The sequence below is a fragment of the Galeopterus variegatus genome, unplaced genomic scaffold (assembly GCF_000696425.1).
Source record: "Galeopterus variegatus unplaced genomic scaffold, G_variegatus-3.0.2 Scaffold251, whole genome shotgun sequence".
Taxonomy (NCBI): Eukaryota; Metazoa; Chordata; class Mammalia; order Dermoptera; family Cynocephalidae; genus Galeopterus; species Galeopterus variegatus.
The window spans coordinates 561,322-586,818 of NW_007726362.1; the positions used below are offsets into that span (position 1 = coordinate 561,322).

General features: G+C 41.5%; 3 protein-coding genes across 5 annotated transcripts in view; 1 reads left to right on the plus strand and 2 right to left on the minus strand.

Moving 5' to 3' along the window:
- The window catches only part of LOC103585542, a 6,560-nt gene extending 1,858 nt beyond the window's left edge, over positions 1-4,702 (minus strand). The window contains 3 exon segments of the mRNA XM_008566534.1: positions 250-3,266; positions 3,269-3,390; positions 3,453-4,702. Coding sequence (XP_008564756.1) covers positions 250-3,266; positions 3,269-3,390; positions 3,453-4,702 — 4,389 coding nt within the window.
- A 4,916-nt stretch (positions 4,703-9,618) lies between these two features.
- MALSU1 (mitochondrial assembly of ribosomal large subunit 1) lies at positions 9,619-18,190 on the plus strand. Of its 2 annotated transcripts, none has more exons than XM_008566528.1 (4): positions 9,619-9,932; positions 10,902-11,080; positions 16,636-16,717; positions 17,479-17,660. In XM_008566528.1, exons 1-4 carry the CDS (start codon positions 9,677-9,679, stop codon positions 17,631-17,633), a joined length of 672 nt encoding a protein of 223 aa, XP_008564750.1. In that variant the 5' UTR covers positions 9,619-9,676; the 3' UTR covers positions 17,634-17,660. The 2 variants fall into 2 exon arrangements, with proteins under 2 accessions (XP_008564750.1, XP_008564749.1); XM_008566527.1 differs by lacking the exon at positions 17,479-17,660 and adding an exon at positions 17,975-18,190 and having other exon boundaries at positions 9,629-9,932.
- Positions 18,191-20,309: 2,119 nt separating this feature from the next.
- IGF2BP3 (insulin-like growth factor 2 mRNA binding protein 3) overlaps positions 20,310-25,497 on the minus strand; it is a 134,247-nt gene continuing 129,059 nt past the window's right edge. The window contains exons 10-13 of one of the 2 annotated variants that reach the window (XM_008566530.1): positions 24,724-24,798; positions 22,039-22,170; positions 21,278-21,391; positions 20,310-20,814 (exon numbers count right to left, since the gene is read on the minus strand). In XM_008566530.1, coding sequence (XP_008564752.1) covers positions 20,716-20,814; positions 21,278-21,391; positions 22,039-22,170; positions 24,724-24,798 — 420 coding nt within the window. In that variant the 3' untranslated portion in view covers positions 20,310-20,715. The remainder of the gene's footprint in view (positions 20,815-21,277; positions 21,392-22,038; positions 22,171-24,723; positions 24,799-25,497) is intronic. The other variant, XM_008566529.1, reaches the window with a different exon arrangement.

A 25,497-nucleotide genomic window follows, 5' to 3' on the forward strand; every position in this document is an offset into this window, starting at 1 on the left:
GGGTCAGGTTGAACCGGGAGGGGGTGTTCCTAGCTCTAAACAGGGCCAAGGGAAGGAGCACACCCAGTCCACGCGAGTCTCCATGGTTAATTTAGTCAGGGTCTCTTTTAGAGTTCTGTTCATCCTTTCTACCTGTCCTGAACTCTGGGGTCTGTAGATACAATGTAATTTCCAATCAACCCCTAGATGTCTGGCCACTCCCTGACTTACCTTGGCTACAAAAGCGGGTCAATTGTCAGACCCAATTACCTTGGGCACCCCGAAGCGCGGGAAGATTTCTTCTAGGATTTTCTTGACCATGACAGTGGCTATTTCTTGTTTCCTTGGGAATGCTTCTACCCATTTGGAGAAGGTGTCTATAAAAACTAGGAGATACTTGTAACCATATCTGCCTGGCTTGACCTCTGTAAAGTCTACTTCCCAATACATCCCTGGTCTGTCTCCCCTGAGTCTCTTGCCAGGTCCCGCTGTATTTTTGCAGACATTTACTTTTTGACAAGGTACACAGCTTTTAACTATCTGCTCTGCTAATTGTTTTAGCCCTATGATATGATATTTTGTCCTCAGGGCAGTCTGGGCCAATTTGTTTACTCCCAGATGAGTCCATTGGTGCATTTGTTTGATCATGATGCGTGCTTGTTCTTGTGGCAAGATAGGCTTGCCTGACGCTGCATGCCAGGGCCCTTTTTCCTGACTGAAGTCGTTATCAGAGTCCCTTGAGATCACTGCTACATCCTCAGCAGAGTATTTAAACTTGGGCTTTTTTAGCTTAGGGACATCAACTAACAGAATAGATGTAGACCCATTGGCTGCCGCCCTTGCTTCAGAATCTGCCAAGTTGTTTCCCCTTGCGATGGGGGAATCCCCTTTCTGGTGACCCAGGCAGTGTATAATACTCACTTTTAGCGGTCGGTGAAGGGCCTCCAGCAGGGCTACGATCTCTGCCTTGTTTTTAATTTCTTTCCCTCCAGAGGTTAGCAGACCCCGCTGTTGATAGATAGCACCGTGCACATGGGCAGTAGCAAAGGCATACCTGCTGTCCGTATAGATGTTGATTCTTTTGCCCTCTCCTAGTTCAAGGGCCTTTGTAAGGGCGATGAGTTCTGCCTTCTGGGTGGACGTTCCTGCAGGTAAGGTTTGTGCCCATATCAGGCCATCTACTATAGCAGCTCCTGCCTTTCGTACTCCTTCTTCCAGGAAACTGCTGCCATCAGTAAACCAGGTGGCTTCGGCATCTGTCAGAGGCTGATCTGACAAGTCTTTCCACCATCCATGTGCCTCAGCAAGCACTTGTTGGCAGTCAAGGTTAGGAGGGTCAAGGTCAGGGTCTGGTAGCAACGTGGCTGGATTTAAGCTCACTGGTGGAGCAAAAGTTACCCGGTCTGAATTCAGTAACAGAGTCTGATAGTGAGTCATGTGAGCATTTGTGAGCCAGCCGTCAGGGGGCTGGTGGGCAATATTCTCTAAGGCATGAAGTGCCGAGATTACTAAACACTGTCCCATAGTCAACTTGTCAGCATCTTTTACCAGAACTGCAATTGCCGCTATGATCCTTAGACAAGCTGGCCACCCCGAGGCTACTGGGTCTAGTTTTTTAGACAGATATGCTACAGGCCTTTTCCAGGGCCCTAGTGTTTGAGTTAGGACCCCCTTTGCAACCCCGTTATTTTCTGCAACGTACAGGTGGAAGGGCTTGGTTACGTCAGGGAGCCCCAGAGCCGGTGCAGACATTAAGGCCGTCTTGATATTATTAAAAGCCTGTTGTTCTTCCTTTCCCCACTTAAAAGGCTGACTGTTCTTAGTGAGGGGATATAACGGGGCTGCCATCTCAGCAAAACCAGGTATCCATAGGCGGCAGAACCCGGCAGTACCTAAAAATTCTCTGATTTGCATTGGATTAGCAGGTGGTGGAATATGAAACACTGTCTCTTTTCTGGCCTCAGATAACCATCTTTTCCCGTCTATAAGGAGGTACCCCAGGTAACTGACCTGTCGCTTGCAGATCTGAGCCTTTCTGGTGGAGGCTCAATAGCCCAGTTCTCCCAACTCCGTAAGGAGATGCTTTGTTCCTTCCAGACACAGTTCTTTGTCTGCCGCTGCCAGGAGGAGATCATCTACATACTGCAACAGAGTTACCTGGGGGTTAGAGGCCCGGAACATGGCCAAGTCTTGGTGGAGGGCCTTGTCAAAGATGGTGGGCGAGTTTTTGAATCCTTGAGGCAGACGGGTCCACATGAGTTGCCCTGCTAGGCCAGTCTCTGGATCTTTCCACTCGAAGGCAAAGTAATTTTGACTTTTTACAGTCAACGGCAAACAGAAAAATACATCTTTGAGATCCAGTACCGAATACCAGGTCCTGTCTGGAGGTAAAGAACTTAAAAGATTATAGGGGTTAGGAGCTGTAGACTGGAGGTCGGTAACCTGCTTATTTACCTCTCAGAGTTCTTGGACCAGTTGGTAATCATTAGTCCCAGGTTTTCGGACTGGCAGCAAGGGCATGTTCCAGGCTGGTTGGCACTTCATTAGGATCCCCAGCTGGAGCAAACGGGCAATGTGGGGTTGGATGCCTTCGCGTGCCTCCCGGGACATTGGGTATTGTCGGGCAGCTATAGGACTGGCCTGAGCCTTCAGCTCTACATGGACGGGGGGCTGGTTTTTAGCTTTTCCTATCACTGCAGCTTCTGCCCATGCCTGGGGGTAGTTTTCTAACCACCAGCCTACCTGTCTGGTCTCCCGCCCTTGTTTTTCAAACAATTGGTATTCATCTTCCAACCTGAGAGTTAGTACCTGGATAGGCTTTCCTTGTCGATTTAGCACCTGAGGTCCTTCGGGGTCAAAATGAATTTGAGCACCCATTTTGGTGAGAAGGTCTCTTCCCAGTAGTGGGTAGGGGCACTCAGGAATGATAATGAACGAGTGGGATACCCGGCCCATGCCTAAGTCCACTGTTCTTCGGGTAATCCATGAGTACTGTCTGTACCCTGTAGCCCCTTGTACCCACGACTTCCCTTTGCGTAGGGGTCCATTTGCTTGTGGTAATACTGAATTTTCGGCTCCAGTATCTACCACGAACTGAGTAGGCTTCCCCTCCACTTTTAGAGTTACCCTGGGTTCGGGGAGGTGGTCCAAACCCCATCCCCTCTAATCACTGTCTTCCTGCAGGGCCAAGACTTTGGGGGCTTGAGGCTTTTTCTTTTTCTTGGGGCATTCTCGAACCCAGTGTCCCTTCTCCTTGCAGTACGCACATTGATCCTTTGCTAGGGGTCCTTTTTTTTGCCTGGCACTGTCTTATTAGGCTCCCTAGTTTCCCTGACTACTGTGGCTAGAATTTTGTGAAAATTTCTTTCTTGGCGCTTTTCCCTCTTTATTTCTTTTTCTTCCTCTGACTCTCTGTTATGATAAACCTTCTCAGCCAAGTGGCTAGAATTTTGTGAAAATTTCTTTCTTGGCACTTTTCCCTCTTTATTTCTTTTTCTTCCTCTGACTCTCTGTTATGATAAACCTTCTCAGCCACCTGCACTAATTCCCTCAATGACTTATCTTGAAACCCTTCAAGCGTCTGCAGCTTCTTCCTGATGTCTCTACTAGACTGGTCAATAAAAGCAACTGTCACTGCAGCTTTGTGTTCTTCACTACTAGGATAATACGAGGTAAACTGACGGAATGCTTCCATGAGTCTCTCCAGAAATGCTGACAGAGACTCATTGGACCCCTGGATTACCTCTCTTACCTTAGTCAAATTGGTGGGGTGTTTTGCTGCCCCTCAGAGACCCGCCATTAGAGCCTGGTGATAGACCTTCAGGTGCTCCCTACCTTCTGCTGAGTTGAAATCCCAGTTTGGTCTACTCAATGGGAATCCTGCATCTATAACATCAGGGAGGAGGGTAGGTCACCCATCGTCTCCTGGAATGTTCTTTCGAGACTCCAGGAGGATTCGTTGTTTCTCCTCAGTGGTGAACAGGACCTGGAGGAGCTGCTGGCAGTCATCCCAGGTGGGCTGATGAGTAAATAAAAGGGATTCTACAAGGTTAGTGAGACTCTGGGGGTTTTCAGAAAAAGGGGGATTCTGAGATTTCCAATTGTAAAGATCGGAAGAAGAGAAAGGCCAGTACTGTAAGGGCTGGTTGCCCTCTTCATCAGGAGGGCCATAAGCCCAAAGAGGGAAGATAGGAATTGCCTCTGGAGAGGCCACTTGTTTACTGCGTGTCCCTTGAGCAGACCCTCTCTCGGGTTCTTGTGGGTCCTCTGGTGGAGCTGATGGGCAGACTGCCTGTGCTTGGAGTGAAGGGGGATAGGGAGGGGGAGGAGGATCAGAAAGAAGCCAGTCTGGGTCAGTGGATGGCAGGACCTCCAGTTTCTTTTCTATTCCTCGAAGAGCAAATACAGCTGACGGACCTGTTAGAGGAACAAAGGGATGGACCCACGGAGGGGGATCTGTGACTAGATCTTTCCAGACAATGATATAAGGTATCTGGTCTGGGTGACTTTCAGAACCGAAAACTTTCCTTTTTATTGCTGTGATCAATGGCGGGGAGAAGGAACCTTCAGTGGGCCACCCGAGCTGGAAAGCTGGACACTCTGAAGAACGAAGTGTCACCCACTTATTCCTTCTAACCTGCACAGACAAATTATTAGCTCTGTCCTTCACATCAGTCAAGTATTTCAGAGTCAGACTTAAAGGGGTTGAGACAGTCTTCCCCATGTTGCCCCAGAAAATCATCAGTCCCCCCACACACGCAACCAGACAAACAAAAACCAAAACACTGATGTGCCCCTGCCACAGGCACCACAACCAGAATATCAGAGAACTCGGGAGGGGTCTCCTACCTAGAGATCTCCCGTGGAGCCGAACTTGTTTGTTTCCCACAGAGGAATCTGGAGCGTCCTCCAGGATTCCTGTGGCTGCAACGTGCTGGTATGTCTACCTGGCGCTATGACCGCTACAGACTGATGGCTCCACCTCGGAGCCTCAGAAAATCTGAAACCAGATCAGTGTCTCCATCCCAGAGCCACTGAAAAACCCGAAACCAGATGACAGTAAACAACAAAGACAGACACAGAGGACAGACAGAGACAACCGTGGCGGTACCTGCTTGAGCTATCCTCCGTTCTCTAGTCTCTGGTCCTGAAGAGAGTCACTTCCTGGCCAATGCACCAAAAATGTAAGATCCGTGCACCGTGCACAAATCCCACACGTCGGGGTGGCTCACTTCACAAAGACCATGAGACAGAGACCGTTGCAATCAAGCAAGAGGAGTTTATTCCAGCATGCTGGGGTCGCTTCGTCTTCAGGACAGAAGCGGCCCCGAACTCTTAACACAAGCACTTTTTATACAGTTTTTTAGACAGACTTTTGTAACAGGATGAGTTGTTGGTTATCTGAGGCGCCTTTAGATTTATGGGTAGGCTTTAGCAGGCTGGTACCCTGATAAGGAACAGCGTATTCCTCAATCATTTATCTTCCCTGGTGTCTGGCCAGGTGGCCTCTAGATAAGGAACTGGTCAGTTCCTGGAACTGGGTGATTCCTGGAATTTAGTGTGCCTGGGCCTGCCTGACCTCTTAGAAGCTGCTTTTCTTAAAATGACATTAGTTATCTTTTCCCGTTTTTAGCAAGCAGTTTTTTTTTTTTTATTCCTTTTTGTCTTTTTTACTGACCAGTAATGGGATCGCAACCCTCGGTGTTGCACCCGTACCGGGGACCGGCAAATCGCAACCCTTGGTGTTGCACCCACACCGCGCTCAACCAGTGAGCGGGAACTGGTCTCCACATGGGATCCACCGCGCTCCCAAGCGGCGCACTCTCCAGTGCGCCACCAGGCCGGCCCTTAGCAAGCATTTTTACAGAAACAAATTGCGCATATTAAAGTTATATTTTCCTTTACAAGCCCCCAAAGGTATGGATTATCAAATCAACCCCCTTCTGACTCTGCCTTTAAAAGTCAACCAACATTTGAAAACATGTCCAAGCCCAACAGTAGATGGCCCAGTTCTCAAGGAGGGGGGCAGTCTGCATTTCTGAGGTCCTCTCTAATGGGTAACAGCTATTTCCCTGAGTCTTTACTTCAGGTAGGAAATATGACCTGTAAAAACAGCTTTGGTAATTAGCATCAAGGACATAGTGCTTGATATGGTTTGAATGTTTATTCCCTCCAAAGTGCATGTGAAACTTAATTCTCATTGTGTCAGTATTAAGATGCTGGGAAATTCAACTATGATTATCACAGGAATAGACTGGTGGCTTTACAAGGCTTGTCCTCTTGCCACATGATACCCTGCACTGCCTTCAGATGCTTCAGATAGTACCCAACAGGAAGAAGGCCCTCACCAGATGCACCCCTTTGACCTTGGACTTCTCAACCTCCAGAACTATAAGAAATAAATTTATTTTCTTTACAAGTCACCCAGTTTCAGGCATTAAATATAAGTGACAGAAAACAGACTAATACAGTGCTGACAAACCTTGTCTCTGAAATCACAGGTGACGAGAAACTGCTGATTGGCATCATTTCAGTGAGAATGGAACATCACAGTCTTGCCTACAGACTCTGAGGCGCAGGAGTCATTTTATGACACTTTACACAGAGACACAGTTCAGCATTACTCCTTCCCCAGATATAACACTCCACATTTATCTTAATTTTTATATTTCTAGGGAACAAAGAGACCCTGAGTCTGCTTCTCAGCCCTACTGGTAATCAGAATGTGATGTTCCTAATGGAACCTAGAACAATGTTTCTAATAGGACATGATTTTCTCCAGACCACACAACCCTTGTGAGTGATTGACCAGTGGCATCCCAGTCCCATGCACATAGACTATTGAGATAAGTAATTGCTAAATTGTCCCTGCTTCGGGACAGCACCCAGCCCACAGCTGGTCTCTCTTTAGACTCATTCAGCACAAGCACAAGCCCTAAGCAAAGCCCCATCTACTCTCTCTTATCGAGATGCTCCTCTGCCCTTCCTGGTGTACACTCTCTCTCTTGCTACAGCCGATTAATAAATCTAACTTTGACCACATGTGTGTTCCTGGTGATCTTTTTCTGATGGGCTTTATCACAATGACTGGGTTCAAGGCATTTCTATCCCATGAGGCCAATTTGTAGACAGATAATATGCTAATTTTCGTATGATTACTGCACACCAAGCATTGTGGTATATAATTTCTATTGCTTGTTTTATTCCATTTTTCAAGACACCTCTATGAAGAAGGCAATATTATTCTCATTTTACAGATGAGGAAAAACTAAGGATCAGAGATTAAGTAACTTCAGTAGCACACTGCTAATAACAGAAGAGCTGGAATTAAATCTGAGTCTTTTCCAGTGTGTTATCATTCCAATCAAACACAGTAACTGTCAAAGACATTTATGAACAAAGAGATGAGGGTTTTCTGAGGGACCATTTGGGAGAGTAGGGTGAGATATCTTAATGCCTAGCATAGGTCTTACAAAGTGAGTCTGAGTTTGTCATGGAAAAGTTGGAAGAAGGGTGCTCTAAAAGGTGGAATAGCATATGCAAAGTTCTGCATTGCAAGGATATGGTGTTTGGAAAATAGCAAAAAAGAAGATGGGGCTAAAATAATTCCTGCTGCATAGAGGATTAAAAGAGTGTTACCAGGCTCACAGGTCAAACTGTCTGCCCCCTTTCAAAAATTAACTCAACAGTCAAATGTCGGTGAAAATGGAAGTCAGATTTTATTCAGGAATCCTGGTGACCTGAGGAGAGATGTTAGGCTAGCCCATCTCTCTGGTAAACCTGAAGGAGAGTGGCCAGACTAAAGCCATCTCCAAGACTCAGATTTACGGAGGGGCTTTTAAAGAGGGGGCCAAGGGAATGGAACATGGGACATGAAAAGCAGGAGGGAGGCAGATGTGAGCCACGAGGGCATCATGCAAGGAGCCAGGTGCAAGGGTGGGAAAAGCTGTGAGAAACACCAAATTCATGTGTCTGGGGAAATGGAATTGAAGAGGATGGGACTGGTAATGAAGGACAAAGAAGACAACTTTATCTGTAGTATTTTACTTTTCTTATTTTCAAAAATACTTGAAGCAATTGTAAATATTTGCGGTGATATACACAAGTGCTTATATTAATTCAGTATTTTTAAAAATCTTTTTCTCGGGCTGGCCCGGTGGCGCACTCGGTAGAGTGCAGCACTTGGGAGCGCGGCAGTGCTCCCGCTGAGGGTTCGGATCCCATATACAGACTGGTCCGCTCACTGGTTGAGCGCGGTGCGGGCGCGACACCGAGGGTTGAGATCCCGTTGCCGGTCGCGGTACAGGCGCAACACTGAGGGTTGCGATCCCGTTACCAGTCACGAAAAAAGACAAAAAAAAGGAAAAAAAAAATTTTTTTTCCTCCAAATTAGTGGTGTTATTTTTATTTATTTATTTACTTAAAAGATGACCGGGAAGGGGATCTAAACCCTTGACTTGGTATTGTCAGCACCAGGCTCTCCCAAGTGAACTAACCAGCCATCCGAACCCATGGCCTTGGTGTTATCGGCACCACACTCTCCCAAGTGAGCCAGGGGCTGGCCCTAGTGGAGTTATTTTTAAAAAGAAATTAAATAATGTATCAAACGCTGTTGGAATACCTACTTGGTGCTTGGCACTGTTCCAGGCATTTGGAATATTTGCCCCCTTTGTTCTCTCTATGAAGTCTCCCTTTCAAAAGTCACCAGGCCTGCAGTTCAGAAACTTGGCTTCTGCTTCCAGCATAGACACTAAGTGGACGACCCTGGGCAGCTCGCTTTCTCCCCCCTGGGTCCTTCTCAGTTCTCAACTTCTATGATTTAATACTGTAACTGCACCTCAGCATTTCTCATTTTCACAGAAGAGGTCCCCACAGTGCTGTCCATTGGCAGAAACTCCTCCATACAGGGCATGTAGGTGAAAGGCTGACCAGGAAGGTTTTCCAAATCGTCCTTTACACCTCTGTCTCCCACCTCACCCTAGCCTAGGATAGAGTTTTCTCATGGGATTTCAAATTTGCATGGGACTCTGGAATGAATTTTGGTAACAGGAGAAAGTTGAAAATTATATGTCCTAGGCCGGCCCGTGGCTCACTCAGGAGAGTGCGGTGCTGATAACACCAAGGCCACGGGTTCGGATCCTATATAGGGATGGCCAGTTTGCTCACTGGCTGAGTGTGGTGCTGACAACACCAAGCCAAGGGTTGAGATCCCCTTACCGGTCATCTTTTAAAAAAAGAAAAGAAAAGAAAAGAAAATTATATGTCCTAATTCTGGTCTGACCAACAGCAATAACGTACATTCAGTACCAGGAGCTGTTTTAGCTGCTGTAGAAACAGTTAAAAACAAAACACAAATTTCTGCATTCCTGAAGTGTACATTTAGCAGATGGAGAACGAAAAAAAGAGAGAGATGACGACGTAGGGCGTCACTACGACAACTTAGAGCAAAGCAAATTGGGCAGTCCCGACTACTCCTTTACTCCTGCAAAACCTAATCCCAGTCACCTCTTCCAGGTCACCGTCGTCCTTCTCCGCCTCCTGACTCCGCCCACGGCCTGGCCTCCGGGCTCTGGCTCCGCCCACGCATCTGACGTAGAATTTCCAGGCCGCTGCCGATTAACTGAGCCAATCTAAAGCCGCAGAACCTGCTCGCGCTCGGTGAAGTCCGGCCCCGCGACGTCCACGCGCGGCGACGGGAATGGGGTCCTGTGGCTGTGCGGTTCGTCGGCTTGGGCCGCTGTTGTGGCGCAGGGCTCTCTCCTGTGGAGCGGGGCCCACGGCGGAGGCCGGGCCTCGGCTTGGACCGCTGGCGGTGGAGCAGCTTCCTACGGGACCAGCGTTCGGCCGGGCCTGTCTGGGCCGCGACCTTGTGCGGGGCCTGCACAGTGGTCCCGGGCTAGAGGAGCAGGCGGAGGGGACAGCTGGAGAGGGACGGCTGGAATGGGTCACAGCAGGTACCGGCGTGGAGGAGGGGAAGGCGGCCTTCTCTGGGCAGTCTGGAGCCAGATCCCGTCCGAGCGGGCTCTGTTTCCCTTCCTATGTATTTCTCTTGGAGTCACAAAACACTTGAAGATCCAGAGCTGAAGGAACTTCAAAGATTGTTGACTCCAACCTTCCCATTTCACAGTGAAGAAACTGAGATTAAGAGACGCATTGTAGTCTCCAAAAGCCCAGCCGTCCGAAAGGCCACACCGGCCCTTGGCATCACAACCTCACCGTCCTCATTCCCCCTTCACGCTCTTCTTGGGGTCCTGGGGAATGGATTTGTTGGGAGTGTCGGGGCATGAGGATTCTGAGGAAGAGCTAAGGGGCGCGTCGGAAACGCTAAGAGATGGGTCCAAGTTAAAATCCTCTTATCATTGCAGACATGTTCAGAAACTTGAGAGATGGTAAACAGATCACATCTGTGAAAGTGTAAAATATGAGAGAAAGAGAGGTCTTAGTGGACTTAGCTACTATTCATCTCTCGGTTGAATGTTGTGGACCTGATATTACCTAAGAGCCATTTCAGCTCACAGTTCTAGTTCTGTGACCCTTTATAGCTGGTTTCAATTTGATATGCCCGAGGATATCACTTCCTCCCCAATTTGTGCTAGTTTTTTTTCTTTGGTACAGTATTTCTGTCTTTGAGATGTATTGCTCATTTCAAGTACTAGTGTGTAGAAAGTCCTTTGTCACTGATGTATGGTTCTATTTGCATATGATAATAGCAAAGCATGTATAGTGGCTCTGTGTAACCTGAGTACTCTGACCATACAAGTTGAGCAGTGCTAAATGAAGCTATTGCCTAGGTAGGTTCAGCTTCCATGTTAGATCTAAACACCTTCACGGAGGAGCAGTTTCACTGCCAGTTGCCTGCATCTCTGGGTAACATACAGGTCTGTCTTGTACTTGGCCATCTGACACAAATATTTGCATTTCAGATCATACGGGTCCCAAGTTTGACATCGATATGCTGGTTTCACTTCTGAGGCAAGAAAATGCAAGAGACATTTGTGTGATCAAGGTTCCTCCGGAAATGAAATACACAGATTACTTTGTGATTGGTAGTGGAACATCCACCCGACACTTACATGCCATGGCCTACTACATTGTGAAGATGGTAGTATGCTTTCTTTTCTCTTTTGGACCATTAACTAAGTGGAATAGTGTCAGTGTATCAGGCTGAGGAGCAACACTTAAAGAGAGTAAACCCATCGTATGAGGTTACATAAGAAGCCCAAATTTTCAGAATTTGCATGAGTACATTTGATGTTCTTTGATAGTGAAAGGTATAGGACCAAATATCTAGCCCTAGTGAGTTAGGGTATTTCTAATTCTTGTCTTTGTGACCATAGGAAAAAAAATTTAAAATAACCTGAAGCAAGCTAGAAGACAATATAAGCCAGAAAAATTTCTGGAGTCCAAAATGGTAGTCACTAGCCACATGTGGCTATTTAATTGTAAATTAAAATTTTAAATTCAGTTTTTCAGTTGCCCTAGTTATATTCCAGGTGCTCAATAGCCACATGTGTCTATTGGGTACCATATTTGACAGCCATAAAACATTTTCGTAATTGTAAAAGGTTCTGTTGGACAGTGCTGGCCTAGAGTTTAATTCAAATGTTGAGCATGCCCAAACACCGTGCTGGGTATTGGGAAGGTAAAAATGAAAAAGATGTAGTCTTTGCCCTGTGAATTCATAGGTCTAGTTGAGGATAGGGAAGGCAGTTCATTTTCCAATTGGACTGAATGTGAATCAGCATGAGGAAGAAACTACCTGGAAGCTTCCAGCTGATTCTGGTTCCCTTCTACAGGGGAACATACCTCTCTCATTCTGTAGAAAATTGGTCATAGAGGAGGCAGTTAAGACCAAAAGAATAGTTGGGATTGCCTAGAGAAGGGCCATGAAATAAAAAGGCTGAAAATAGAGCCCTGGTACAAAATGACAGAGCAAAGGAGGATTCCAAAAAGGGGTAGTTGGAGAGCTAGGAAGACAACCAGGAGAGCATGGAGAAGAGTTATAAGACAGGGTCCCAAGGTCTCTATCAGACATTAATAGTGGGGTGGAATAAGATGACAACTTAGAAGTGACCATTGGGCTTGGTGATGTAAAAAGAATGGGAGGTTTTTCAGAGAAGTTTCTGTGGAATAGGAAAAATAAGGAAATAAAAATCATCTTTACATAAATTTTACATGAGAAGGGAGAGAAATACAAGGTCAAGAAAGTTTTGTTATTGTTTGTGGTAAAATATGTGTAACAAAAAACCATATTAGCCATTTTTAAGTGTACAGTTCAGTGGCTTTAAGTACATTCACACTGATGTGCAATCATTATCACTGTCCATCTCTAGAACTTTTTTCCATCTTGCAGAACTGAAACTCTGTACCCATTAAACATAACTCCTTCCCCAGGCAGCTACCATTCTACTGTCTCTATGAATTTGATTACTCTTGAGTACCTCATATGAGTAGAATCATACAGTATTTGTATGCTTCTCTTCTGTAGCAGCTACAACGTTTTATATTCCCACCAACAGGGCACACGAGTTCCCATTTCTCCATTCCTGGTCAACACTTATTTTTTTGTTTTTTTGAAAATAGCTATCCTAATTGGTATGAAGTAATATCTCATTGTGGTTTTGATTTGTGTTTTCCTGATGATTAGTAATGTTGAGCATATTTTCATTTGCTTATTGGCCATTTGTATGACGGTACTTCAAAAAATCATGGAAAGATTCACATTATCATTTAATTCCATTTTTCCACAAACTTTTTGTAGTACCCTTGTATTTATTATTTGGAGACATGTCTATTGAAGTTTTTGCCCATTTTTAAAACAGGTTGTTTGTTTGTTGTGTGTTGAGTTCTAGTTCTCTTTATATTCTGGATATTGATCCTTTATCAAATATGTGATTTGCAAATATTTTCTGCCATTCTGTGGTTTTCCTTTTTACTCTGTTGAGAAGCACAAAAGTATTTAATTTTGATGAAGTTCATTATATCTTTTCTTTTTCTTTTGTTGCCTGTGCCTTTGGTTTCATATTCAAGAAACCATTGTCAAACCAGCGTCATGAAGCTTTTTCTCTATGTGTTCTTCTACAGGTTTTATAGTTTTTGGTCTTAAGTTTAGGTAGTTGATCCACTTAGAGTTCATTTTTGTAGATGGTATAAGATCTTCCATGTGGATATCCAGTTTCCTCAGCACCATTTGTTGAAATGACTGTCTTTTCCCCATTGAATGGTCTTGGCACCCTGTTGAGTATCTTTTGATCACATGTGCAAGGGTTTTTTTTCCGCGCTATCTATTCTACTGGTTTATATGTCTGTCTTTATGCCAGTACCACACTATTTTGATTATTTTAGTTTTGTACTAAGTTTTGAAATCAGGAAAATATGAGACCCCAACTTTTTTTTTTTTTCAAGATTGTTATGGCTTTTCAAGATTGTTTTGGCTATTCTGGGTCCCTTGAGATTCCATATGAATTTTAGGATGGATTTTTCTATTTCTTCAAAAAACATCATTGGGATTTTGAGAGGGATTGCATTGAATCTCTAGACTGTTTAGGGTAGTATTGACATCCTAACAATATTAAGTCTTCCAATACATGAATATGGGATATCTTTCCATTTATTGGTGACTTAAATTTCTTTCAGCAACATTTTGTAGTCTTTGGTGTACAGGTCTCTCACCTCTGTGGATAGGCTTATTTGTAAGTATTTTATTCTTTTTGATGCTATTGTAAATGAAATTGTTTTAATTTCCTTTTCAGGTTGCTCATTGTTAATGTATAGAAATACAACTGATTTTTGTGTGTTAATTTTGTATCCTGCAACTTTGCTGAACTTATTAGTCCTGGGTTTTTTTGTGTTGTGTTGTTGTTGTTTTGGTGGAATCTTTGAGGGTTTTCTACATATGAGATCATGTTGTCTACAAACAGATAATTTTACTTCTTCCTTTCCAGTTTGGATGCCTTTTCTTTTTCTTGCCTAATTGTTCTGGCAGGAAATTCCAACACTGTGTTGAATGGAAGTAGTGAAAGTGGGCATCCATGTCTTGTTCTTGATCTTAGAAGAAAACATTTCAGTCTTTCACCACTGAGTATGATGTTACCTGTGTACTTTTCATATATGTCCTTTATTACATTGAGATAGTTTCCTTCTGTTCCTAGTTTGTTGAGTGCTTTTATCATGAAAAGGTGTTAAATTTTGTCAAATGCTTTTTCTGCATCAATTCAGATGATCATGTGGATTTTTTCCTTTATTCTGTTAATGTTATGTGTTACATTGATTGGTTTTCGTATGTTGAACCATCCCTGCATTCCAGGAATAAATCCCACTTAGTCTTGGTGTATAATCTGTTTAATATGCTGCTGAGTTTGGCTTGTTAGAATTTTTTTTGAGGATTTTTGCATCAGATATTTATCAGAATATTGGTTTGTAGTTTCTTGTTTTGTAGTGTCTTTGACTTTTCTATCAGGATAATGCTGGTCTCATAGAATGAATTAGGAAGTGTTTCCTCCTGTTCAGTTTTTAGGAAGAGTTTGAGAAGGATTGGTATTCTTGGTTAAATATCTGGTAGAATTCACTAGCGAACCTGTCTGGTCCAGGGCTTTTCTTTGTCTCGAGATTTTTTTATTACAGTAGTCTCCCCCTTATCCTCCCATTCCACAGTTTCAGTTACCCATGGTCAATCACAGTCCAAAATATTAAGTGGAAAATTTCAGAAATTAACAATTCATGTTTTAAATTGCATGCCATTCTGAGTTGAATGATGAAATCTCTTGCTGCCCCATTCCATCCCACCTGAGATATGGATCATCCTTTTGTCCAGCATATCATGCTGTATATGGTACCTACCCATTAGTCACTTAATAGTGGTCTCAGTTATCAGATCCACTGTCTCCGTATCATAGTGCTTGTGTTCAAGTAACCTTTATTTTACTTAGTAATAGCCCCAAACAAAAGTAGTAATGCTGACAATTTGGCTATGCCAAAGTGAAACCATAATTGTGCTTCCTTTAAATGAAAAGGTTAAGTTTCTTGACTTAATACGGAAAGAAAAAAAAATCACATGCTGAGTTTGCTAAGATCTAGGGTAAGAACGAATTATCCTTGAAACTGTGGAGAAACACATTTTACATATAGGGCTCAGTACTGTTCAAAGTTTTAGGCATCCACTGGGGGTCTTGGGACTTACCCCCTGTAGATAAGGGAGAACTACTACAGTACTGATTCCCCTTACTAGTTATAGGGCTATTCAGATTTTATATTTCTTTATAATTCAGTCTTGTTTGTTTCTGGGAATTAGTTTCATCTAGGTTATACAATTTGTTGGCATACAGTTGTTTGTAGTACTCTTATAATCCTTTTTATTTCTCTAAAATCAGTAATAATGTCCCCTCTTTTGTTTCTGATTTTAGTTTTTATTTTTTTCATAGTCAGTCTAGCTAAAGATTTGTCAATTTTGTTAATCTTTTTGAAGAACCAAATCTTGGTTGCACTGTTTCAGGTTTCTGCCCTAATTATTGTTTCCTTCCTTCTGCCAGCTTCAGGTTTTTCATTTTCTCGTTTCTTTATGGCATAAATTTTGGTTGTTCAATTTGTTTTTTTGGCTGGTACAGGGATCAAAACCTGGACCTTGGTGTCATCAGCACCTCACTCTAATCAATTGAGCTAACCAGCCAGCCTGGGAGTTTTTTTAATGTAAGCATTTACTCCTGTAGACTTCCTTTCATACTGCTTTTGCCACAAAATATGTTTTGGTATGCTTTAATTTTCATCATCTCAAAGTATTTTTTATTTTCCCATGTGACTTCTAGTTTCATTCCATTGTGGTCAGAAAATATACTTTGTATGATTTCATTCTTTTAAGACTTATTTTGTGGCTTAATATGTGATCTGTCCTGGAAAATGTCTCATGTGCACTTGAGAAAAATGTTAATTCTGTTATTGATGGGTGTTCTGTTAATGCCTGTTGGTCTGTAGAGTTGTTCAAGTTCTCATTTCCTTACTGATCTTCTGTCTGGTTGTTTTATCCGTTATTGAAAGTGGAAGTCTATTATTGTGTTGCTGTTTCCCCCTTCAATTCTGTCAGCGTGCTTCATTGTATCTATCAGCTCTGTTGTTTGGTGTGTATATAACTGTTATATCTTTTTAGTAAGTTGACCCTTTTATCATTACCTAATGTCCTTGTCTCGTAAGTTTTTGACTTATTTGCATATATATCTGTTGGTTTTAACAAAAGAACTGAAACTATTCATTGTTTGCTGGGACTAGACACATATGAAGTCCCATCAACATGCCATGAAAGTAGATGAGGTGAAATTAGTAGCACTAAGACCTAGACTTAAAACAGGAAGATGGCATCTGCCTTCCTTGATGGTGGGCAGCTGGATTAGACCCAAGAGATGACGTAGGTGGGGACCAACTGTTGAGTGATAGGCTGTCGGCCTCAGAGGCACACTGGTGAATGAGTGGGGTGGCCCTCTCAGAAAGGTTTGGGCAGGCTTCAGGAGAGAGGTGTAGGAGGTGGATAGGATTTAGGTGGGAAATAGTTTCCCTAACAAAGTATAACTATGAGGAATGAGTAAGCTAGTTCTCAAATTAAGAATGCCACCAGACCCTCAGGAAGAATAAAGATTTCCCCCATTTAATATATGACCTGTCTTTTTTCAGTACAAATATCTGAAATGTAAAAGTGAGCCTCATGTTAAGATCGAAGGGAAGGACACTGATGACTGGCTCTGTGTGGATTTTGGTAAGTTATTTTGGCATATTTTACAGATAAATATTTGTATTACAGTAATCTTGTTTTCAGTTGCAAAAGAATTGAAATCAGATTGCTGAGTGCATTTCCATGTAAGATTTTTGAAATGTTTAAAGTAACAAAAGTTGTATTTAATTATACGCTTTTCATTTGTGAAATCTTTACCTAACCAGAAGTCTGCTAGATAATGCACTCCTGAAGGAAGACATATATGGTTTGTATCTATAACTAGCCACACAGCTCACAAAGGTGGACAACAGGATGAATAACATAGTAGAGGGATGAGAGATCTTAGTGGTAGCAGAGGAAGGCTTGGGGGTGGGTATAAGATGCATGTGACCTTGGCCATAAATAATTCAAATAAGGATGAAGGTCGAAGGTCATTCTGGGCACAGGGAAGGCCAAGAGCAAAGGACTGAAAAGTTTTGAAAAGATGTAACAAGTTTGGGCTTTAATGTGTGCAGAGTTTCAAAGCATCTCACAACAAGATACTTAGTACAAAGGGAAAAACAGTAACCATATGTCAAGAATTGTGAGGGATCTGGATTTTATCCTGCTTACAAGGTAACAAGTTGTCCTGCCTGTTTCATGGATACAGGTAAAAGACAAGACTATTCCGAGTTAGAGACAAAAGCCGGTATCATTGAGTTTTCTTCCTGGTCCCTGAGCCCCAGATCCCATAGGGCATCTGCACACACATGGTTATGAGAAGAACTGAGACTAGGACGTCCATGTCTTTTTTTAATTGGCAGGAAGCAGGCCTGCTTATGCTCTGGTGGGAGACCCCAAGGCTGTAAGCCAGGGCTTCTCAGCTTTATCACCAGTAAATTTGGATCAGGTAATTTTGGTGAGTGTGGGGCACATCTTTTGCATTGTAGGATGTTTAGCAGTATCCTTCCCTATCTGACGTGACAATCAAACGTCCCTAGACATAGTCCAGAAGAAAAGGCAGTTCAGTGTTTTGCTCACAGGATGTGCAGAAATGTGATACCCAGGGAGGTTTGTCTCCCAAGAGAAACCTGACAGAGAAACCACCTTCAGTCACTTGGATACAGCTAACATCACCAGTTTTGTTATCATGTACCCTGTGGTATTATTGCTGAGATGGGGGGTCCACAATTTGCATTTCTGACACTAATCTGGGAACCATACTTTGAGAAGTATGCTCTAGGTTCCTAGAGTTACACTAGGTAGTGTTGTTAGATCACAAGAATAAAATCAAATGAACTGTTTTTCTGTTCCCGATAGGCAGCATGGTGATTCATTTGATGCTTCCAGAAACCAGAGAAATCTATGAATTAGAGAAACTATGGACCCTACGTTCGTATGATGACCAGTTAGTTCAGATAGCACCTGAGACACTGCCTGAAGACTTCATTCTTGGAATAGAAGATGACACTTCATCCCTGACTCCAGTGGAGTTCAAATGTGAATAAAATTGTATGAACTGCTTTAGTCATTTCAGGTTTGGATTGAGTCACATCTTTGCTTGAGGTGATAGGGCAGTATTAAATACCAGGATGTCGTAGGAAGGAGGCCTTTTAAACCATTCCAGAATACTCCAAGTGACAGAAGAAAGAAAACAAAGTATTAGGAAAAACTCTTAAAACCTATAGTTCTTAGTTCATACGCAACAGTATTATCAAAAGTTCACATTAAGTACCATGAGCTGGAGAAAATAACTTATTAGTAGATAATTGGTGCTTATTTTGATATTGACATTATTACTAAAAATCGGTTTATAGTTTGACCAAATTCAGAACATTGACATTCAGTTGAAAATCAAAAACCAAAACATGCTATACAACAAGCTGTACCTAATGATGAAAAACTTTATTCTGCATCAAGGTATCTGGAAAATAAGCTGCATTTGGGGCACATTATAGATGAGGAATGATCCACATAGGGTGAACAGAAAACTCAATTACAGAATTATTTCTTAGCTACTACCAGATACTCCAAATTACCAATGCTTAAGTGAAAGTAAAACATGATTTGCCACACTAAAAGTGTAATATGACAGAATTTACACCAGCAGATATAAATGCAGCACCTATCTGAGTTTAAAAAAAATCAGGTATTGGAAAAATCAAACATTGAGGAAGAACACTGGCGTTAAACACATCTCACCTGAAATCCAACCAGAAAGCAAGTCCATGATTTTTTTTGTTTGTTTCTTTAAGCAATTTTAATTCATTGTATGGAAAAAAAAATTATGAATGCTAGGTGAACTCAGTGACAAAAAAGAGCACTTTTTGGCTAAAACTACAAAATAAACTGGTTTTCTGAAAATATTTAGAAAAACATTTCAAATCATTTTCAAAATGTCTAATTGATATGCTGATTTTCAGAAAAACTAAGTCTGTGTAGAAATTCATCTTGAAATACAAATGAGGCAAAAATGACTAAGGATTATACATGCCCTTCAGATCAGTGTAATATGACTGTGATCATCTTCCAAAGGAAAGCAACACAAAACCAATTTAGAGAGCAGCGTGGCCTTGGAGACCACCCACACCCACACAATTTGTACATACAGGGCTTTGCCATCAAGTTACGGACTGGGCAAATGAGTTCAGTGTCAAAGGTCAGATGTTTCCACAGTCACCTAAATTATATTCCAAAAACTTTTCTTGTATTTAACTTTCTGACTAATTTTCAAATAAATGGTTGCAGAATATACAGAAATCCTGTTACATTTTGTGTAATATTTTATGTGGGCTTTTTTTAAATCATTGCTTAAAAATCTTCAAAATAGCTTTGAGGCTCATGACAGTGCCGGGCACATGGAGATGAAGCCTTTTGTTGCCTTTAAACACTGTCACACCATTTCTGTCTCATTGGTTTTCACAAAGTAATTATTTTGGAGTCTGCTCAAAGTGTAGACCAGCTGGTCTAAAGTGTATTGGCAAACTAAGCATCCTGTAAGACAAGCTGAAGCTTGCTTTTTGCCAATCAGTTTAAAGTCCTGCATCTTTTCATTGATGCACTTTCTTTAGGTAGTGATAGTCAAAAGCACAAAGCATTTATGCATTCAATCATGTAGCTAAACAAAAAAACTGAAGTCTCCTGAAGCCATTTAATCTAGCCATTCCAAAATCTCCTGCCACCACTTGGCTCTGATAGTACCACCAAAAACTTTCCCAACTATAAATGAAAGAATAAATGGTATTGCTGCTCTCCAAATATAGGCACTGCTCCGTATCTTTTAATATTTATTAGATTTTCCAACTAACAACTGTGCCAAAAGCCTCAAAAAACCTGAAATTAATTTTCCATCTTTACTGTCACCATTCAGAAGTAAAATTCTTTTCTCAATTATTTGCCTATTAGTAGATAGCTGTTAAACTTTAAATTTATTTTTTTAAAAAACAGTTGGACTTTTTATAAAGTATATAAAATTTTCAAAAAAAAAATTTGTTTTTCATTGTATTACTGAACACCTGAGGTAGTTGAGTAAAAATGCACGTTTAATACCCCTGCCAACACCATTCAGCACTTCCCTTATTCATGTTAGTGTTAGATAAAAACAACTGAGAACAGTTTCCTATGCTAATGGCTTAACATTTAAGTTCCTGTGATAACTATTCTGATCCAATTTTAACAACTGGATATAGGAGCAATCTATATTTGATGAATTTAGTTAATGCACCATTAAGCCAATTTCTGGCATTATGGGGGAATATTAAGAAAAGTTAGAATATTTGTTACACTGAGAGACTACAACAAAGGGAAGTGCAGAGCTCCTCTTTTTCCCTCCCCCCCATATTTTTATTTTTTTTTAAAGCTGGGTGTCATACATTTCAGAGAGCATAAAGTATACATTCTCACAGAGACAGGAGTTCAAAAGTTGCCTGGTCCTCAGAAACAACTGGCTAGGTAAAAACTTGTGCATGTGATTCTGGATAGGGGGTCAGCGCCCGTCTGTTGGTTAAGCAATCTGTCTTTGGTTTGGCATCTGCCTCTGTGGTGGGCTGTTTCCTGAGCCTTTACTTCCGCCTTGACTGAGGTGGTCCACTTTGAAGAGCCTTCTGCTGTTGGTGCTGCTTTACCTGAGTCAGAATTTCCTGAATTTTTCTCTGGGCAACCTGCAAAAGAATAGAGCTTTGAGATTTCTACTGACCAAAAGTTACTAAATGTTATTTTACTCTTCCATTTCAACAACTTCGAATAAAAATCCACTTGAAGACTAAAGATACATACTAATCAGTTTGCTAGTAGTCTGAAATCACCTGCTAAAAGGGAGATTTAAAAGTGTTAAGCATCAGGGCCAGCCTGTGGCTCACTTAGGAGAGTGTGGTGCTGATAACACCAAGGCCAAGGGTTCAGATTTCTATATAGGGATGACCGGTTAGCTCACTTTGGAGAGTGCGGTGCTGACAACACCAAGTCAAGGGTTAAGATCCCCTTACTGGTCATCTTTAAAAAAAAAAAAAAAAGTGTTAAGAATCAAACAACTGTACATATTTGTACGGCGTCAGAGCATCCATGGGAGAATTGCTTCCATTTGAGAAAGAAGCAGAAGAGCTTATCATTTTAGAGTTCACTTGCCTGGCAAGCATAGAAGTGACCAGTTATTTTGACAACCACTTGGTCATTCTCATCAGGTGTCTGGTCACGAGGAACAACAACTTCTGCGCTTGACAAATTCTGGAGCTCATTCACCTGAAAGATAAATACAAATCATGTTAAGTGGAGTTTTTAAAAAAACTACCATTTCCTGAACTAAGCTATGGTTTTACAAATCTCATTTAATCCATTAATAATTCTATGAGGTTGTTAGTATTGTCCCCATTTCAAAATAAATTAAGGCTCATCCAAAGAAATGGATTTGCCCAGTTACACAAATATATGGCAGAACCAGATTCAAATCCTGAAAGTCTTATTCCAAAGTGTATGCCCTCAATCTCTTCAAAATTATAAATAGGTTTGAAAATGACTTAGAATTTATGTGTTAGACTAGAAATCATTTGCTTTGTTCCAGTTATAGGGGTACAGGTTGTAGATAAAATTTTTTAAAATATCAGTTCATGTCATTAAAAATATAAAGCTGAAATTCTATCAACAGAATAATGCTTAAATGCCCTTTACAAATACGGTATAGTGCTCTCACACAAATGGTCTGAAAGATGCATTACTTTCAGTAGCAGCTGACACCAATGCTTAGATGGGAAAAGGCAATCTTCTCCAAACCTTGGTCAAGATGGTTCTGCTTTTTATAAGTTAGCCAAAATTCAGGGACTTGGAACTCCTAAGTACCTTTCAGTGCTTTCCCTTTTATACCACTGCACAGGTTTTGCTGAAGTACTTGCCGTTTTGCCTCCTTTTCCAATAACTCTGCCAGCAGCAAAGGATGGCACTCTGATATGAGCTTCAAGTTTCACCTCTTCTTTAGGACTAACAAAGTTTTCTTCTTTAATTTTTCCATAAATTCTTCCCTGAGCCTGCAGATGAGAACATATCCTATCAGTGTCATTCATATGTATGAAACACAAAAGGTCAATCTTCTTTAAAGATGGCCCAAATCCAACTGGAATTGCCCTTTGCAGTAATACATCTGCATCTGATGGATTGTTGAAGATGGCAGAAGAGTCAAAAGTTAGGAAGCCCTAGAAAGGTTCACAACAACTACTACTCATTTCAGCTAAGGGAACTGAATGACTGATGAAAGAAGGATAAGGCATATTCTTATAACAAACATAGTTCAAAAGCCTAACTAAGAATAAGTAATTTCTGTGGGCAAATGGCCATTTGCACACCAATCCTGAAAAATAAAACCTCTCATGCTGGCAATGAGAAACTGCATTTTTCTTGAACAAAAGAGACTGGGAAAGAACTACAGAGCCATCTATGCCAGGCTTACAAAAAAACCAAACTCATGTCTAAATGGGCCAGTTAGAAACCTGCTGAGAGGACTATTTTCTATTCAAACATGTTTCTTAATCTTGGCCAGGTGGTTTCAGCTTTGAATAAAGAGGCTACAAAATGAAGTTAACAGACACTTGTGATATTTACAGTCAACATATTATTACTGCATACAACACACTGCATACAACTAGAAGTTATATATAAGAAACTCATCGATTACAGACACCAATTAACTCATTCTGGTATACACCAAAGGAAAAAATCTGAGAGTTGGTTTCATCTGACAAGCTGCCAGGGCAAACCACAAAAACAAAAGTACCCAACACATTTTCACTGGTGCAGAAATGCTAAGCTCATTTTAGGAGATTACAGAAAAAACATTAATCTTGATACTCCATATTCCATTCATCCTTAACGTCTCAGGCCACACATGTAGATTTTATTTTAACACAGTCAAAGGACACTAGGGATATACTCCATCCTTCAAAAACAGAAGCTCCTGAATTTATTAAAAAAAAAAAAAATATGGATTAGGAAATTTACTATTCTTTAGATCTCTAAAACAAAACATTCATTTGGAATTATCACTGATCATATAAATGGGATTTAACCATTATAGCTTCTCTTAAATATTACCTTTAAGATAACTGTAAAACTGAAAATAAAAAATTTAAAAAAAAAAAGATAACTGTAAAACTGTAAAACATGGGTATTAGAAGATATAGGGAAACAACTTCAAATTTCTCATCATCCAAGCATTATAGGAGTTGCAACACAGCAATTCCAATTATAGAAGAGTAAAAAGCTCAGCACAAACGGGAAACATGCAATAACTGATGTTTGTATTTAGCTTTTGAGATTTCAAACTAAAAGTGGCTGCCCCTGAAGGTTCAGGATAGGAAGCAATTTCCAACCTTTCTGAGCTGTCATTTGAACTGCCTAGTCCACAAGGCTGCTGTGAAGGGATAAATTTCTTCATCCAATTGTGAGCCTAGCCAACTGCACCCACATCTCAAAGCACCTTTGCTTCCTATTCTTCCTGTAAATGAAGTGAAAGCAACTTTGGATTTTTACTGAAAAATGACTGGCCACATTTTAAAGTCAAGGAAACGAAACTAAGGATTAAGGTTAAACAGTTGTCCTTTTACATATCTGCTAAGTGGTAAATAGGACCAAGATATGGGTTTTAGATAAATAGTAATAATACAATTCAGCAGTTGCTTTTATCTAAGACAAACTTTCATGAGAGAAGTTATGCACTAAAAGGAATGTATTTGTGAATGTGGCATAGTCTTAGTCTGATTCCTCTAGAGTCACCACCTCCAGCATACTAAAATAGTGCTTCTTAGGTGTTAGGCACTATTCTAAACATTTTATATATGGTTTAATCCTTAAAACTACCTTAGGATGCAGGTGTGCTTATGCCCATTTTATAGATGACGAACTAGCCAGAGAAAGGTTTAACTTGCTTAAGGTCATAGAGCTGGTAAATGACAGAGGTGGGATTTGAACCAGCATCCTGGTTGCCAAATCTCTGCTCATCATCACCCTGCTATATACCACCTCTTGGTATACACTGAGAGGCATCCCACCCCCCAAATACACCAAGCCCCAATAAACATGCATAACTGTTCACACTAGGACAAATGCCACAAGAGCTCCTTCCATTTCAACCCCTAAAATTCCAAGGATGAGAGCGATTTATGGAGAGCCTATGGGCGAGGGCTAACAGTTAAATCCAAGAGTAAAGAAGAAAAGGGGGGCATTTTAATTCAAGGTTACGGCATATCAGGGCCAGGACAGAAAAATCTAGGAACAAGTTTCCAAGGCATATTAACCAGCCAGGTTTGTAAATTTCAGTCTCAAGTTCTCACCTTCACATATGATAATAGGCATTGAGCAAATTCACCTTTGGGAGACAGGTAAACCCAACAACCATCACAAAACTCTCAAAATTAAAGGCTTTGGGTTTACTTTGGAAATGTAATTTTAGGTAATGTTCCACTCTGCTCTTAGATATGAATTTCCATTTATTCTTTCTACTGAGTATTTTAGGGGAGAAGCCAGGTTACAGAGTTCCTGAAAAGAAGGCATTATTGTTCCTCATGTCCTCACTCTAGAGAATGTACCTTGAACTGAGCCTCTGGTGGTCCAGTGATAATAACCATCCTCACTTTAGCATCTGGTGCTTCAGCTGGAGCGATCTGTGATAGACACATCAATAATAGGTTATAATAGTTTCAGGTGTCACTGACAGAAACCTTAGGGCAACCAGGTGGACAACCGCACGTGTCTGACTGAAATACAGAATTAAAAGCCTTCTAGAAGAAAATTATGGAGAGGCAGTGATTAACATGGGTTGATCAATTAAGGCTCCTTCTATATGCTGTGTACTTACACTGTACCTGGCTCTAATGTAACATCCCACATGCAATCTCTCAGCCAATCTTTACCACATCCTGATAAAGTATTACTTCCACTTTACAAATGGCGAAATGGAAGGCTGTAGAAGTTGGGTTCCCTGGCCCATGATCACACAGCTAGTAAAGCTAGAGGGAGAGCTGCATCTGTCTCCATTGCTCATGTTCAATTAAAGCCCCCTGGGCTTCCTATGAATGCAACAAACACTCCAAGAGACTCTGTACCTTAAGTTTTGAGGTTAGTGCCCAACATGACCTTTTCTACCTTAACAGAAAAGGCACTGCTTTTTAATACTATCTAGGTTGCTGAACCTCTTTTACAGAATTTAGAAAGGAAACAATTTCTTAAGCTGTTTGTATACATTTTTTGCTAAGCTCACAAACCTAAGACTATTGTAAATTCCCCCAAAGTATGCTCATTGGAGTAACGTATAAATCAGCTAAATTAACTCAGCAGAAGAAAAGTAAACTCAGACTTTTCTA